Source organism: Notolabrus celidotus, chromosome 6 (assembly GCF_009762535.1).
Source record: "Notolabrus celidotus isolate fNotCel1 chromosome 6, fNotCel1.pri, whole genome shotgun sequence".
Classification (NCBI taxonomy): Eukaryota; Metazoa; Chordata; class Actinopteri; order Labriformes; family Labridae; genus Notolabrus; species Notolabrus celidotus.
In genome coordinates this window covers 37,357,505-37,374,999 of record NC_048277.1, presented here as the reverse complement: position 1 = coordinate 37,374,999, position 17,495 = coordinate 37,357,505, and the positions used below count along the sequence as shown (strand labels likewise).

The 17,495-nt window shown below is 45.8% G+C and overlaps 1 protein-coding gene across 1 annotated transcript in view; it reads right to left on the bottom strand.

Moving 5' to 3' along the window:
- The window catches only part of pot1 (protection of telomeres 1 homolog), an 82,762-nt gene extending 65,919 nt beyond the window's left edge, over positions 1 to 16,843 (bottom strand). The window contains 3 exon segments of the mRNA XM_034686309.1: positions 127 to 199; positions 1,745 to 1,878; positions 16,747 to 16,843. Coding sequence (XP_034542200.1) covers positions 127 to 199; positions 1,745 to 1,864 — 193 coding nt within the window. The 5' untranslated portion in view covers positions 1,865 to 1,878; positions 16,747 to 16,843.
- Positions 16,844 to 17,495: the final 652 nt, after the last annotated feature.

Genomic DNA, 17,495 nt, shown 5'->3' with positions numbered 1-17,495 from the left:
CTCGTGGCCTCGGTGTAATTGAAAGTACAACACGACCTGTTTTAAAATCTCATTTCTAACCCACAGGAAGCTGCTCGGACCGATTCAGGTGAGAAACAGCCTTTTAACACACGTGCGCAGTGTTACCTTGGATGACGGCTTTCAGGATGAAGTTGTCAGCAGCTAACGACACCAGCGGGCCTTTACGAACCACTTTCCCCTGCAGAAACAACACAAGAAAGCAGTGAACTTACAGACAAACGGAGAGGCGTTTAGCTCAAACTGAAGCTCTGCACGGTCTCACTGAGGGCCCGTCAACTGATCAAAGACACATCAGGAGAGTGAGCAGCGTTGATGAGCGCCTCTGGGAAATGAGCTGAAGACAGAAGGTGGATTATTCTGCCGCTTTGGTTTCCTGAAATGTATTCCTGCAGCGTGCTAATCAAAAACAAGATACGGCTCCACGTTAAAGGAGAGAAGGAAGCTAGGTGGAAGTGAACAGATGGTGGCAGGTGGAAATATATAGATATCAATGCAGGAGGATGGATGAACTCTGCAGCACAGATGCATTACCTGTGAAGGGCTTTAAAGCACCGTGCTGCTTTTTATTGCCTTCAAGTGACGTCAAATTAGAGGTGCTGCGAGGAAATGCTGCAGGAAACAAACCTTCACTAAGATATACGGCACATAGAGTGACGAGCAATTCCAGGAGAGTCGAATGAAGCTAGGTTTGCTCTAAGTTCATCAGGACTCAGATATTTCCTGTTTTACAGTACGAAGGGATAACTGTTACCTTCACTCTAATCCCTCTGTTTTTAAGAGTATGTCAAACCAAGATTAACCTTTTCTGTTATGGTTGATTTAAAATTAGGGCACTACGTTTAGCTCTCTCAAAAACAGGTTCAAAAATACAACAGGTTGAGGGTCTCAATCATAAACACATAGAAACAATGCAAAATGACAAAATGAATGAACATAAATTTACTCCTTAGCTTTTATCCCTGCATGAGGTTTGTGTGGTCTCTCTCTCTGTCTGTTATTTTATTTGCTTTTATACATTTTTCTACAGCTTTCAATTATTTTAAAAGTGTCCTATGTGTTTTATTATTTGTACTTCATTTTATATTTACATACAATTTTTAAAGTGTCTTATTTTTTCTAGGTGTTTTATTATTATCACTTTATTTTATTTTTTTTATAAAATTGTCTTTATTCATTACATTTTTGTGTGTTTGTAATTATTTTTTAAAAAGGTCTGATGTGATTTAAAATTATTACTTTATCTTATTTTAGTGTTTTAATTTCTTTTTATGTTTTAGTGTCTAATACTGGGTCTTTTTTTACATTGTTTTATGTGTTTTTAATTATTTTTAGTGTCTTATGTGTTTAAATATTGCATTATTTTATTTTTTTATAGTGTTTTTGTGTTTTTAATTATTTTTTTAAGTATCTTTTTGTTCTGTTTTTTATTATTATTACTTTATTCTATTTATTTTAGAGTTTTTAATTATTTTAAAGTGTTTTATGTGTTGTACAGACGAGATAACAGTCGCATGAACTCTTCAGCTTTTTAATGAATCCTTGATAAATTGTTAGAATTAGAGTATTTGAATTCCAAAACATGAGCCATCCTGATTAATCAAATCATGCTAGTTACAAAATGCTGATGTAAATAAAGATGATGCTTTATCAAAAAAAATCAATCAATAAACCTATTCTTAATCAAGGACCCTGGGTCTCAGAGTCTACAGGACTGAAAACAAACCTTAATGGTTTTGTTGGAGGACTCGGTGCTGGTGTTGATGAGAGAGATGGGAATCCTGGTCAGGTGTGTGGGTACCTGGGTGCCTGGCCCCGCCCCCTGGGACAGCGCGTGGACGGGCATGGCGTCACAGCGACCTGAGAGAGAGTGAGAGAAAATGACATCCTCAAATATTCAGATCATGTCTTTCTGGTTTGGAGAGGAAGTGGATGTCAGAGGATTCAGGACATACAGACACTGATCCAAACTGGGGTCTGTGGTTTTAAGGTCTCTGGTTTGAACCCAAGTGTCTTCACCACAACTGATTACTCGAATGAAACCTCTGACAGGAAGCACCAGATCCCTGTCGACAGCACGGCGGGAGAGTAAAAGTCTGCGAGGCGTTTCAGAGAGGAACCAGGAAAAGTGTTGGCCGTGTTCCCAGCAGGTAGCACGTTGCTTCCTGTCAGAGCTCGTTAGTTTGATTTCCTGCAGATTCGACTGGCGAGTCCCTCGGTGGGACCTCGTGGAGCGAGGACGGCGGAGCGGGAACAGCCTGCGAGGCAGACGAGCTGCTCACTCGGCCGTGCGCTCAGCTGCTCAGTCAGGCAGAAAACCAAGACAGGAAAAATAAAATCAAATAAAGCTCTCTGATTCGGACCGGAGGGGAGGAGCCACGGGCGTGATGGGAGTGTGACGAGTGATTCATTCATGAGGGCAGAGCGGCTCTGTGAGGACGGTGGCACAGACGGTTTCTGGAGACGACCTGCAGCTGCTGCGGGTCACTCTGCAGGCTGTCTGCCCCCAAATCTGAACTGCAGGTTTACAGACTCTCAAGGTTCATCACCCGGGGCGCTGGAGCTGAATCTTTAAGAGATTTTAACCCCTTCAACACCAAAAGTTATCTTCCTTTTCCACTGTGATGTCAAACTGGCAGAAACTACATTTTTTAGAAGTGGGAACATGGTAAGAGGTCTCTACATCTCAGAAGGAAAAACCTGAAACCCAGCGATGGGATCTGTGAGGGGCATTCTGCTGGCATGGTTTGGGACCTCTTGTACCCTTAAGGCTGATTTATACTTCTGATTCTCCCCTACGCAGCAGGGGCTGACGCAGACATGAGCCCCACACACTTGTGGGTCGGTGTGTCCGTGACGCGCAGAAATTCTCCGCCGAAACACTTGAGGGCAGTGTGGTCTCTCTGATAGCCGGTCGCCTGCTTCCGACCCCGCTACGATCTCTGTTTCCTTTTCCACAGAGATTCAGAACGTGTTCTGTTAATCTACAGCTGATACATGTTGCTGTTTATCATACAGACATGATCACATGAAGAATAGAGAGGAGAGGAAATACACGGCCGATGTCCGGGATCCCAGAAGTGCTGTAAATGCGGGAAACACAATGCCGCCGAGCGGACCAATCACAGGGCTTGCGGTCCGCGTCGATTCTACGGGTTGTTAAATTTTGGAGGAGATGAACGTCAGCTACGTGCGTAGGCCTCTGCGTAGGCCTCTGCGTAGGCCTCTGCGTAGGCCTCTGCGTAGGCCTCTGCGTAGGTATGGGAGCTACGCGGACCCCCGGCGTAGGCTACGCCGTCGATTCAACACAGAAGTATAAATCCGCCTTTAAGGTGCATTTCAACCAAGAGTTCCGGGGCCTTTTAGCCCCCAGAACTACTTTCCCCAGAACTAAAAGGTTCCTGTACCCCCATTGTTGTCTGCGTTTCGACTGCGGGCTGAAGTCCCGGGTAGATTGTGTAAATTAGGCCAGTGACGTATGGAGGGAAAAAAAAGTAAATGCACTACACAAGTGCTATATTTCATCACAGATGGATTCACTGAATCAACACGTGAGAGGAGATAAGCGCGAGTAGCAAAGACGTTTCAACACGGCTTTAAAATCGGAAGCCGGGTAACCAAGACACCAAGCCCTTAACCACCGATGTTACAACCATTGATTGACTGTATAAAACATACTCTCAATGAGGTCATCTATTGGATAGAGGTGCTGTAAAGCCCAAAGATGGTGCCCGCCATATTGGAAGTTGTGACCCTGCAGCTGGCTTTCAATCAGTAAAGGAATCGTTAAGGAGATGGAGCTAAAGCCGCCGCATAGCCACCTAGCAAACAGCTACAACACCCACCTGTCAGTCAACTTAACCACACACCCCTTTGAAGCAAATAAAGATACACAGCATGTACAGTTTATGTAAACCACCAGGCTGTGTTTATGGGAGATTTAACATGAAAGCTAATAGGGAGTCCTTGGTTTTTGCAGCCAGCCCCTAGTGGACACTGAAAGAACTGCATCTCCACATTGCCACATCCCTTCATCCTGCTCCTGACATGACAGCAACCCCCTGTGTGATAAATCTCTGGCATCTGGACCTGCAGGATTGTCTCTACACTCCCATGAAGTCGACCTGTGGCCTCCCGTCGCTGGATTGTTTGTCAAACTCTGACAATAACGCCACAGACGGTGGAGCTCCCCTCACCAAGCAGCAACATATCAGAGACGACCAGCGGGCTGTAAACAGCCGGCCTGATCCCCGCGGTGGGACGGCAGCTGACCCCTGCCAAATGACAAACTCGCCACCCCGAGCAGGCGGCAGTTTTTTCCTGCTCCTCTGAGCGTCACAAAGACCCCTCCACTCAGCTGCTCCAGGACCCTCATTAACTCAGAGGGTCACCCGAGTTCAACCCCAACATATTCATTCATGGGGAACAGAGCGGCTGAGAGGGACAGAGGCTCAGTGTCTGCACACCAGAGGAGAGGGGGACACGTTCTAGTCCACAGGAATGAGATATTGCTGACCTGATCCCCTCAGCAAGACACGAGTCCCAACCAGCTCAGTAATCCGGTCACACAGCCTGATGACATTCAGGAATCAGTCAGTGTTCGAAAACTTGCTCCTGAGGTTGTTGTTTCTGTTTGCTTTAAACTTAAAGAGTGAGAAGTTTTTCACCGGTGATGACTCAGATACAACGCTGCCTTCAGACGACCTACAAAAGCTTGAAAACCAGGACCAATGTTTGATTCCTCTCTGACCTGTTGAGTCCAGGCCTGGCTCCACTCATCATGACGGTTTGTTTTGTAGTTAAGTGAAATACGATCTAATGATAACTAGGGGTGGGAATCGAAAACCGGATCCGATTTAGAAACAGTTCCAATTGATCAATTCCATCGGAATTGTACACCTCAAATGTTATCGATTCTTCTTAACGATTCATTTCCCAGCTCGTCACGTCATGTCACGGTACATTGCATTACGTGTCACACGTGGCCGAAAAAATGAGGCACAGAGAGCGGGTAAAATACCTCAGTGATGACCCCGGAGGAAAAGCGTTTTTCCTCCAGGACATCCAGGGCGCACGTCCAGACTCACGCGGCTGAAAATGAGGCACCGAGAGCCGGTAGAGTACCACAGTGATGACCCCCGGAGGAAAAGTGTTTTTCCTCCAGGCTCCGGGGGCCACGTCCAGACTCACGCAACCGAAAATGAGGCACCGAGAGCGGGTAAAGTACCTCAGTGATGACCCCGGAGGAAAAGCGTTTTTCCTCCAGGACATCCAGGGCGCACGTCCAGACTCACGCGGCTGAAAATTAGGCACCGAGAGCCGGTAGAGTACCTCAGTGATGACCCCCGAAGGAAAAGCGTTTTTCCTCCAGGCTCCAGGGGCCACGTCCAGACTCACGCAACCGAAAATGAGGCACCGAGAGCGGGTAAAGTACCTCAGTGATGACCCTGGAGGAAAAGCGTTTTTCCCATCCAGGGCGCACGTCCAGACTCACGCGGCTGAAAATGAGGCACCGAGAGTGGGTAAAATACTTCCGCGATGACCCTCGGAGGAAAAGTGTTTTTCTTCTCCAAATTCTAAGTCTTTTCCTCCAGGCTCTGGGGGGATTGTCCAGACTCACGCAACCGAAAATGAGGCACCGAGAGCGGGTAAAGTACCTCAGTGATGACCCCGGAGGAAAAGCGTTTTTCCTCCAGGACATCCAGGGCGCACGTCCAGACTCACGCGGCTGAAAATGAGGCACTGAGAGTGGGTAAAAAATGTCCGGGATAAACCTCGGAGGAAAAGTGTTTTTCCTCTCCAAATTCAAAGTATTTTCCTCCAGACTCCGGGGGCCATGTCCGGACTCACGCGGCCGAGAATGAGGTCAACCTATTGTTCAGTATGTTCAAGTTGAATATGTTCATGTTCAGTCTTGTGCTGACATAATTTTGGAAAAAAAATAAATGGTTCCTTTTGGTGCTGAAGACTGTGTAGAACTACTTTTTTCCCTCTTAAAAAAATACTCAGGAATCATTAGGAGAATTGGATTGATAAGCAGAATCGACAATGACATTGACATCGATTCAATCTTATCAGTTCCCACCCCTAGTGATAACGCAGAGTGTTTTATTCTGAAAATTAACCGGATGTTTTCATTTTGTTTTGGTGAAACCTGACTTCCTGTCCCGCTCCATCTGCTCTGTTGAGATTGATGCGTCGTGCTCCGGCATCCGGGAACAAATAGAAGTCTTGTGTATCTGATCCGGAGGACTCCAATCTCATGGATCAGAGACGCAGCCGGAACGCAACTGAGTGGATCCAGTGGAAGTTAACACATTGACTAGAATAGAAACCTATCAGATCCAGGGCAGGGCATGAAAGCCAGGTTTAGAATAAAAACGCTCTGAAGTAGTTGAAGTGCTTTGCTCGAGTTGCCAACCTGGATTACAGAATACTTTTGCAGTTTTGAAACACTGATTTTAACGTCATTTCTAAAAGCAACAGCACGCTTTGGAGAAATGCCAACGACTTTGTGAAAACAGAGTGAGAGTCTATCACCTCAACCTGCAGCTCCTCTTTTCTATCTGGAGCTTTATTGAGTTTCAGCTCTTCATTTTGTTGTCTGGTTCACTCTCTCTCTTAAAGTGTCGTTCTTGGCAGCAGCAGCAGGCCGCTGTTTACAGCAAAACAGCTCCAAAAAACCCACCGTCACTCCTCTCTCAGACAAACACAGTTAGAGACTATCTGGTGGACAGAGTGAGGCATTCAGCAGCTGAGGAGACAGATATCTTCATAGCTTGGGATTAGGTGGGGAGCAATGGCAGATTTGAGGTTATTAGTTGGACAGGAACACAACTTTAGAATAAGACGATGCAACAAACCTTAAAACCACCAAACTGAAGAATTGAAATAAGTCACGAGATGTTTTGTTCTGAACACAAAGACTCTTTCCTCCACCCACTCAGAAGCAAACTCTAAACTCTCATATTTAATTGCTCTTCTACCATCTCCTATCTTCCAGAATACACACGCTCATTAATTATGGACAGAGGTGAACTCCAACACGGCTCAGGTTTGGCTGCAATTTGAGGGGTTGATTTCTCCACAACACAAACCTCCAGCTGCCACAGGGCGCACGCTCCAGCAGTTCCACCTATTGAATAAATCAAAAAAACACTGCCACAAAGCTCAGCAGGTGATTTCAGGGGTTTTTATCAGGTCAGGAGCAGCTTGTGAGCGCCGAGCAGGGGGGGGAGTGAGCCGAGGGAGAGCGGCTCAGCGGTGCTCAAAGAAGACCATTTATTAAAACCACTTAAATTCACACTTCGGCACCGAGTCACGGAGAGACAGACGGACCCGAGTCACTGTTTAAAACTGTCTCACATCTCTTTCCTGCATTACACCTCCGCCTGGAGAAACACAGCTTTGTTCCTGCTTTCACCTGCGGCTCCTCAAACTGAGCTGAGGATGAAAGGAGGGAAACCGGGGCTGTCTGTCAACACAACCACGGCTCTAAAGGAATCATGGGTCAGACTTTCTATCGCTCCAAAACTGCTTTAACCGGAAGCTGCAAAAGAATCCTTTAAAGACCGTCTGCTGCGAACAATCCCGACAGAGATCTGCCTTCTTTGAAGAGTTGATCTTTGTAACCAGAAACAGCTCTTACATCGCTCTTCTTAAAAACTCAACACTCCATAACAGACCTAACAGAACGTGGGAGTTGCTGGTCTTCCTCTGCCTTGCCTGGCTTGGATTGTTTACGTATGTTTAACATGTGTGTTTAACGCTCCCAACATGCAGGCCTGCTCGTCGTACCTAAAGTCTCTAAAAGTAGTATGGGAGGTAGAGCCTTCAGTTATCAGGCCCCTCTCCTTTGGAATCATCTACCAGTCAGGGTCCGGGAGGCAGACACCCTCTCTACTTTTAAGAGTAGGCTTCAAACTTTCCTTATTGATAAAGCTTATAGTTAGAGCTGGATCAGGCTTGGACCAGCTCTTAGTTATGCTGCTATAGGCTTAGACTGACACACTGGGATCCTGTCTTTCCCTCTCTCTCCTCTCTCTGCCTGTCTCTCACTTTAACTCTCCTTGTCCCATTAAAGTTACTAACCATAGACCTTTCTGGAGTCCCTGAGCTCCCTTGTCCCGTAGGTTTGCTCTGGCCTGCTGATGTGGACGTGCCAGACTCCAGCTGCTAGTCATACCTACAATCTGTAAAAGTAGTAAGGGAGGTAGAGCCTTCAGTTATCAGGCCCCTCTCCTTTGGAATCATCTACCAGTCAGGGTCCGGGAGGCAGACACCCTCTCTACTTTTAAGAGTAGGCTTCAAACTTTCCTTTTTGATAAAGCTTATAGTTAGAGCTGGATCAGGCTTGGTCCAGGTCTTAGTTATGCTGCTATAGGCTTAGACTGACACACTGGGATCTGGTCTTTCCCTCTCTCTCCTCTCTTACTTTAACTCTTCCTGTCCCATTAAAGTTACTAACCATAGACATTTCTGGAGTCCCTGAGCTCCCTTGTCCCGTAGGTTCCTCTGGATCTCTGCTGCTCTCTCTTCATCTCCCTCTATCCCTCTCTCCAACACGGTCTCAGCAGATGTGTGTCTAACATGAGTCTGGTCCTGCTGGAGGTTTCTGCCTGTTAAAGGAAGTTTGTCCTTGCCACTGTAACTTGCTAAATGCTGCAAAGTGCTCTGCTCATGGTGGATTAAGATGAGATTGGACTGAGTCCTGTCTGCAAGATGGGACTGGATCTGATCCTGTCTTGATGTTGGGTCTCTGTTAATAATAGAACATAGAGTACGGTCTAGACCTGCTCTGTTTGGGAAGAGACTGAGGAGAACATAGTTGGGATTTGGCGCTATAATTCAAAGATTGATTGATCGAATGCACATTTCAGCTCTGTAGAGATGCTGACAGCCACAGTTGCGACAGATAATATGCAGGCTGATGTTGCTACCTTATAGAATAAAAAACAACAAAAACCTAGACAACACAATCTAAAATAAAAAAGGAGAAGTTCATTTGTATCACCAAAACAGGCTTTAAGCATCCAGGAGATGAGAAGAACTGGAGGAGGTGGACTGCTACACGGCCCGAGCAGTGGGTAGTGTCTTTATCTATCCATCCCAACAAATCACGTCTTATCTCCTCCTCAGCCGCGGGATGCAAAAACAGATCTAAAAGCTTTTCTCCATGCAGACTGCGGGACTTTCCTCTGCTGCAGGGGTCAGAGAAATCCTCCCAGAGGGCAGAGAGAGAGATGAACCTTCTCCTGAACCTTCTGATAAGAAGAACCTGACACCAGATCCAAAATACAAACCGCTGTACGTTACTTTTGAAGATATTTAAATCAAGTGTTTTGCCCAAATAAGGGTGTGGCTGACTTGATTGACAGGCAGGCACCTGGTAGCTGTTCATGAGGAGGCTTAAGGCCTGCCTCAGCTCTTTGTCTTTGGGTCACACTACATCGACTGAAATTAGGTTGAGTCAGAATTACACATATGGCAACCGCCGACGATAGGCTTCAAAACTCTGCTTCAGGAACAAATGGTCGTGTCATGCAGTGACGTGACATGTTGTGACGTGACGTGACGTGACATGAGTTGACATGTCATGACGTGTCGTAACGTGACTTGCCCAAATGTGACTTGTCCAAACGTGACTTGTCGTAACGTGACGTGTCGTAACGCGACGTGTCGTAACGTGTCGTAACGTGTCGTAACGTGTCGTAACGTGTCGTAACGTGTCGTAACGTGACGTGTCGTAACATGACGTGTCCTGACATATCGTGACGTGACTTGTCGTAACGTGACGTGTCCTGACATATCGTGACGTGACTTGTCGTAACGTGACGGGACGTGACGTGTAGTGACGTGGCGTGGCGTGACGTGACATGTCGTGACGTGACGAGACGAGACGTATCGTGACGTGACTTGTCGTGACATGACTTGTCGTGACGTGATTTGTCGTGACGTGACTTGTCGTGACGTGACGTGACGTGATGTGATGTGACGTGACGTGACACAACGTGACGCAACATGTCGTGTCGTGTCGTAACCAAGGGAGAGGTTCCGGTGGCTGGTGGTGAGGCTTTCAGCAGTGTGTCTGCCCCCTGGTGGCTGGCTGCAGTATAGGTCAAAAAATCCGTCTCCCCCATTCATTTGAATGGGGCTGCAGTCATACTTAAAAAAAAAAATACACGTCGTACAAATGTTTCTCATATCCGTACGCTGTGGTGATATGTAGTTAGTATTTCACTGTTTTGTGTTCAAGGCCTCTTTTTCCTGAAAAAAATTCTGTTTCGTTAGTTATTAGAGTTTAAAAAACGGGGTTTTACTTCCTGTTTCCTTTGATTCACAGCCGCCGTGGAGGGAAACTTCAGAGGATTCACAGAGTCTTGTGATGTCACGCTGTAGGGCGGAGCTTATTACAGTGGCTTCACAGGCTCTGGCTGCACAATGGCGGCGCCCAGAAGGGGGATTTTTTGGCTTCATAACAGTACAACGGGAAAAGGCGGAGCAACACTGTCCATTTCTATTTACAGTCTATGGTCGTAACGTGTAGTAACGTGTCGTGTCGTGTCGTGAACACAGGTTTTATACAGTCTGTGATACGCACCTTTAGCGCAGTTCAAGTGTAATGCAAACATGTTGGAATCAATCTGACATCAAAGATTTATGTTCGGCCAATCAAATTTGACCTCCTGTGAATAAATTACTTTAGCAAACGTTTCCTCCGACCTGACCTGAATGATTGAATCTGTAGAAGCTGCTCGTTCTGGGAAAAAGCCTCCTGAGACTGAATCACTGAATCACTGCTGACTGCTCCACAGAGACTCCTTTTTACCGCTTTAATAGAGATGGTTAGAGGTTTAATGAGCCGCCATTAAGGTATCACCTCAGTGCAAAAACGACTGGCTATAATAAAACCTCATCACGTAAAGAAAGGATGGCAGATGGCAGACGTCAGGCGCAAACTGTAAACACACCACACAACGAGGGCTCAAACTTGATGCTGGAACGTCACGATCAAAGACGGGAGACGATACAGGAAGTGAGGCTTAAAGAGATCGGTAGAGCTTACTGCTACACAAATAAAGACACAGTTCAAGATGTCAGAGAGGAGTTCTGTAGTTTGTTAGTCTGAGAAGGATGCCATCAACTACAATGCATCTTGTAAAGTCGTCAGTGGCTGTTTTAAAGTTTATTAGGACTGTTAAATTGGACCTCCACCAGACCCATGTCCGGTCCGTGGACCAGCTCCATGCTCTCCAGTCCGTCAACACCAATCAGCTACGTTTTCCAGCACGGAGCAGGAACGCCGGACAGCTGGAGTCAAACGGTTCTCTTCCACCGTTGTGTCCTGTGATATGTCCTGTCGTGATGTAAAGTGTGACATGACGTGACTTGTCCTGTCCGGTCCGGTCTTGTCGTGTTGATAAGGATATTTTAAGCTGCTGTCGCTTTAAGACTGAGTTGTGTTGTTCCCAGAAAGTGGAGTTTATGGGGGCTTTACCCGCTGTGGAGTCATAGGTTTTCTTCCAGTGTCATGACGTGATGTGTTGGCCTTGCCCTGACGTGCTGTGGCGCGATGTAACCGGTACTGACATCTCGACACGACGTGTCTGGACTTGACGTGTCTGGACTTGACATGCGATGTGACTTTTCAACGTGAGGTGAGGTGAGGTGAGGTGAGGTGAGGTGACGTGAGGTGACGTGACGTGACGTGACGTGACTTTACATGTCTGGACTTGAAGTGTCGTGAGGTGTCTGGACTTGACGTGTCTTGACTTTACATGTCTGGACTTGAAGTGTCGTCAGGTGTCTGGACTTTACATGTCTGGACTTTACATGTCTGGACTTTACATGTCTGGACTTGAAGTGTCGTGAGGTGTCTGGACTTGACGTGTCTTGACTTTACATGTCTGGACTTGAAGTGTCGTCAGGTGTCTGGACTTTACATGTCTGGAAGTGTCGTGAGGTGTCGTGAGGTGTCTAGACTTTACATGTCTGGACTTTACATGTCTGGACTTGAAGTGTCGTCAGGTGTCTGGACTTTACATGTCTGGACTTTACATGTCTGGACTTCAAGTGTCGTGAGGTGTCTGGACTTAACATGTCTGGACTTTACATGTCTGGACTTTACATGTCTGGACTTCAAGTGTCGTGAAGTGTCTGGACTTTACATGTCTGGACTTGAAGTGTCGTGAGGTGGCGTGAGGTGTCTGGACTTGACATGTCTGGACTTGACATGTCTGGACTTGACATATCTGGACTTTACACGTCTTGACTTTACATGTCTGGACTTGAAGTGTCGTCAGGTGTCTGGACTTTACATGTCTGGAAGTGTCGTGAGGTGTCGTGAGGTGTCTGGACTTTACATGTCTGGACTTTACATGTCTGGACTTGAAGTGTCGTCAGGTGTCTGGACTTTACATGTCTGGACTTTACATGTCTGGACTTCAAGTGTCGTGAGGTGTCTGGACTTAACATGTCTGGACTTTACATGTCTGGACTTTACATGTCTGGACTTCAAGTGTCGTGAAGTGTCTGGACTTTACATGTCTGGACTTGAAGTGTCGTGAGGTGGCGTGAGGTGTCTGGACTTGACATGTCTGGACTTGACATGTCTGGACTTGACATATCTGGACTTTACATGTCTGGACTTTACATGTCTGGACTTTACATGTCTGGACTTGAAGTGTTGTGAGGTGTCGTGAGGTGTCTGGACTTTACATGTCTGGACTTTACATGTCTGGACTTTACATGTCTGGACTTTACATGTCTGGACTTGAAGTGTTGTGAGGTCTCGTGAGGTGTCTGGACTTTACATGTCTGGACTTTACATGTCTGGACTTTACATGTCTGGACTTTACATGTCTGGACTTGAAGTGTTGTGAGGTGTCTTGACTTGACGTGTCTGGACTTTACATGTCTGGACTTGAAGTGTCGTGAGGTGTCGTGAGCTGCCTGGACTTTACATGTCTGGACTTGAAGTGTCTGGACTTGAAGTATCTTGAGGTGTTGTGAGGTGTCTGGACTTTACATGTCTGGACTTTACATGTCTGGACTTTACATGTCTGGACTTGAAGTGTCGTGAGGTGTTGTGAGGTGTCTGGACTTTACATGTCTGGACTTTACATGTCTGGACTTGAAGTGTCTTGAGGTGTCGTGAGATGTCTGGACTTTACACGTCTGGACTTCACATGTCTGGACTTTACATGTCTGGACTTGAAGTGTCTTGAGGTGTCGTGAGGTGTCTGGACTTGAAGTGTCGTGAGGTGTCGTGAGGTGTCTTGACTTGACGTGTCTTGAGGTGATGTAACTTGACGTGATGTGGCGTGCCGTGGCATGTCGTGGTGTTTCATGTCGTGTCGTATTGTGTCATCCTTTTAGTTTGGATTCTGTAAAAATGTGTTTTGGGACATATTTTGAAAGGAGTTGTTTTTTACACTTTACAACGGCCTTGGAGTTGGTCATGTTAAGGGGAGGCTCAACTTTCTGGGGAGCCGTACAGTTCGCTTCCAGTGTCGTGATGTAACATGTCCTGTCATGACGTGGCGTGATAAAGCATGAAATTCAGAAATAATTTCAACAGTTTTCAAAAGAAGTGGCACTTTTTTGTATCATTATTGCGTCATTAAAAGTGACTTATATAAAAGTAAATGATCAGCCTCTCTAAGAGAGAAGAGAGGGAGTGAAAACGTCCCCTGGTTCTTAGTTTCGTTCTACTGTTCCTCCGTGTACGAAATGAAGTGAGACAGAAGAAGACGTGAATTAATCTTTCCTCCTAAACCTCAGCCGATCGGAACAAAGTGAAAACACAAACATGTCACAGAGAGAGAGAGAGAGAGAGTGACGGCGTGTTGAGAAGCTGCCTCACAGGGTTTGTTTTTTCCCCCTAAGAGTCCTCTCTGTTCGTTCAGCCGACGCCGGAGAGTTTGCCAAGACACAAACCTTCTTTACTCTGTATTTGCATAATCTTTTTCCTCTTTTGTGGGGATGAGAGAAATTGAGGCTCAACGGAAACAGAACCCAAAAAAAGACAGAATGAAACTCCCAGAATAGACGTGGAGAGAGGATTGTCCCTGTGTGAGTGTGTCCATGCTGGAGCGGGTTGTGTTTCTATTTAAGGAATCAGTGGACGACCAACACGCTGCTGTTCTCAAACCTCACTGATCCAACACTCCGACAAATACTCCACAACTTCCTGATCTGGTCAACTGTTTCATGACACCTTTATCAGCTGAGGAGCTGTAATGTGTCATAGATGAGTAACTCTGCAATCAGAAACAGTGGACACAGCGGAGAACTTGCATTCAGGCTGCTGGGATTTGTTGGTGATGCCGTCTCAGACATCAAATCTACAGCACTGAATGTCACATTGACAAGAGGTGCACGTGCCATCCCCTGGTGGAGCGGTACATGGCAAAAAACCTGCTGGGCCTCTTTTTGAAAACTCTCAGAAAACAGTCAAAATAAAAGCAACAGAACAACATGTTCGAGTCTGCATGTACGGCCAAATTCAGATCCGCCACAGCACCGGATCGGATAGGTGTCTATTCTAGTCAATGGGTTAACTTCCTCTGGATCCACTCCGTTGCGTTCCGGCTGCGTCTCTGATCCGGCAGGTCGGAGTCCCCCGGATCAGAGTCACAATACTTCTATTGTTGCCGGATGCCGGAGCACGACGCATCAATCTCAACAGAGCAGATGGAGCGGGACAGGAAGTCAGGTTTCACCAAAACAAAATGAAAACATCCAGTTAATTTTCAGAATAAAACACTCTGTGTTATCACCAGATCGTATTTCACTTAACTACAACAACAAACCAAAGTCATGATGAGCGGAGCCAGACCTGGAGTCAACAGGTCAGAGGTTTTCAGAGGACCAGAGAGACAACATGGATTCAGGAAAACATCGGTCACATGACTCCAGCCGTCTGGCCGTCTGAAAACACAGCCAGTGGGTGTTGATGGATGAGAGAGCACGGAGCCAGACTGCAGTGGATTGGAGACAGGCCGGACACAGATCTGGTGGAAGTCCTGGGTAACACTAGCAGAGCTAGCACCACATGCAGGTTAACACCCTCATGCCTGTGCTGGTTTTTTTCGTTGCTCTGGTGGAGTGGTTATGTCAGTTTAATCTAAAAAGATTATAGCAGAAATGCTAAAAATTGCAGTCCAAAGCTTGATCCGTAAGGCAACTGGACTGGTAGAAATTCTTGAAGACGTTTCACCTCTCCTCTGAAAGGCTTCTTCAGTTCTGACCAGACTGGGGAAGAGCATGAAGATATAAGCCACTAACAGTCGTGGGTGTCTCCAGGAGTCACAAAGAACTGAAGAAGCCTTTCGGAGGAGAGGTGAAACGTCTTCAAGAATTTCTAACATTCCAGTTAGGCTCAAAGCCCGCCCCTTTAGGTCACATCGCTCGACAGCAGCAATATGGCTGCCGCCGCCGATTGGCCTCAAAACAGCGCTTCAGAAACAGATGGGTGACGTCACGGATAATACGTCCATTATTCATACAGTCTACGGTTTCACCAGACAGCCTAAGTACAACTCCATCTCCATTTACTAGATCAACAGACTGACAAACTACGCCACGCTACGAGACGACATGCATCACCTGTGTTGTTTATTATTATTATTTCCATCAGTTTATGACCAATAAGGTGGCGCATGCACACACAAGGACATCTTCAACATGTCGGCTGTATGGAAGTATTTTATCATCAATGGGGTTCACTTAATTTGCTGGAAAGTGGACAGAAAATGGTGAAAGTGGGGCTGTGAGTTTAATCCACTAGTGGGTGATAAAGCTACAATTATGAATGCAAACAACCAAAAAGGTCAACAACAACAGAAGAAGAAGTCCAACTGGTCAACCTGTCTGTTATCATGTCATGTAATGTAACAAGGAGAGATAACTAACAGCTATTGTTAACAACAATGCATTTCTCATGCTGCTGAACAAGTTCTCGCGAGATCTGCAGCAGCCGTTAGCTTGCTAGCTTACTCAAGTACAAACAACCAAGTCTTACCCTCCATTTTTAGCACAAACACGCGTCTTTATGTAACATTTATGACACACATACACCCCAAACTAACTTAATACATCGTTTAAGTACATACTCAAAGCAAACAACACGAGTCATAACAAAATAACATCCAAATCTCGTTTTAAGTGTATGCTAATCCAACGTCAAATAACGTGATCCCGTTTCTAGAACCATCGATTTTAAAGTTATGCTTGTTTTCTGACACTTTGAATTTACATTATACATATTTTTACGCATGTTTCTGAATAAACAGAGTATAAAGGTAAATTCGGCTCCAATATAATACAATATAAACAGCACAAAGAGTAGTTTAGCAACTTATTTGAGTAGTATAGAAGTCAGCCACTGAACTGTAAACAAGCATGATTTAAAGGCTAAATAGATGATTGTTGTGTAAACAGAGTGAGCCGAATTTTAAAGAAGGATGCAAAGCTTTGTAAAAACTTTAATATTATCCTTTACGTGTTGTTTTAATCCGACAAAGGGCAAGAAAACCTTAAAATGAGGGGTTTAGTATGAAGTTTGGTGACGCATGCGCTTCCAGATTGAGTGTTTGAGCGTGATTAAACAAGCTTTCACTGATTACAGTGCAACGCTACGAAATACTGAATAACATCCGTCATTAGTTTACAGTATTTAAGCATATAAACGTTGTTAAATGCTTTAAATGAGAGAGAATAACTTACGGAAGCTGAAGTTGCTGTTTTCCCTCGCTTGGTTTCGAATTGACAGGCTGGCTTACCGCGCATGCGTGAAGGGGATTTCAGTGTAGCAACCCGGAAGCGCACCAATGGCTTTATTTATATCAACAAGAAAAGGTGTACTCCTTCTGTTAGGAAAATAATGGCTGACAGATATGTGAAAATATTTAAATTAAAAAAAGGGAATTAAATTGCAATCTCCAAAAAATATTATTAGTTAAATATTTATTTTCTGACTCATACTCTTGATTTAGTGCTTGGATTTATTTTAAATATTTTAAACAGGCAATAACTTAAAACTTGACTCTGCAAGTGATACCTGAAATTAAACAAGACAATTAAACTCAAAAGCCAGTTTCCGTAACCGAGGATCGGACCGCCAAGGCCCCCCGCCTCTGGCTGCCGCCCAATTCACATTGCACTGGAACCCTGTGAGTCCCTGTGCGGGTGGTGAGTCCACGGGAAGACGAATCCATGTAACCAATTCGAGCTGGGCCCCATGGTTGAAGGCCCGGCCACCAGGCGCTCGCCTGCGTGCCCTAACCCCAGGCCTGGCTCCAGGGTGTGGCTCCGGTGGCCCTCCGGACAGGGTACATTCGTTCTTGATCTTTTTCTTCATCAGGAGTCTCGGGCTGCACTTTGTCTGTCCCCTCACCTTGGACCTGTTTGCCTTTGGAGACCCTACCAGGGGAAATTGCCCCAGACAACATAGCTCCTAGGATCATTAAGGCACT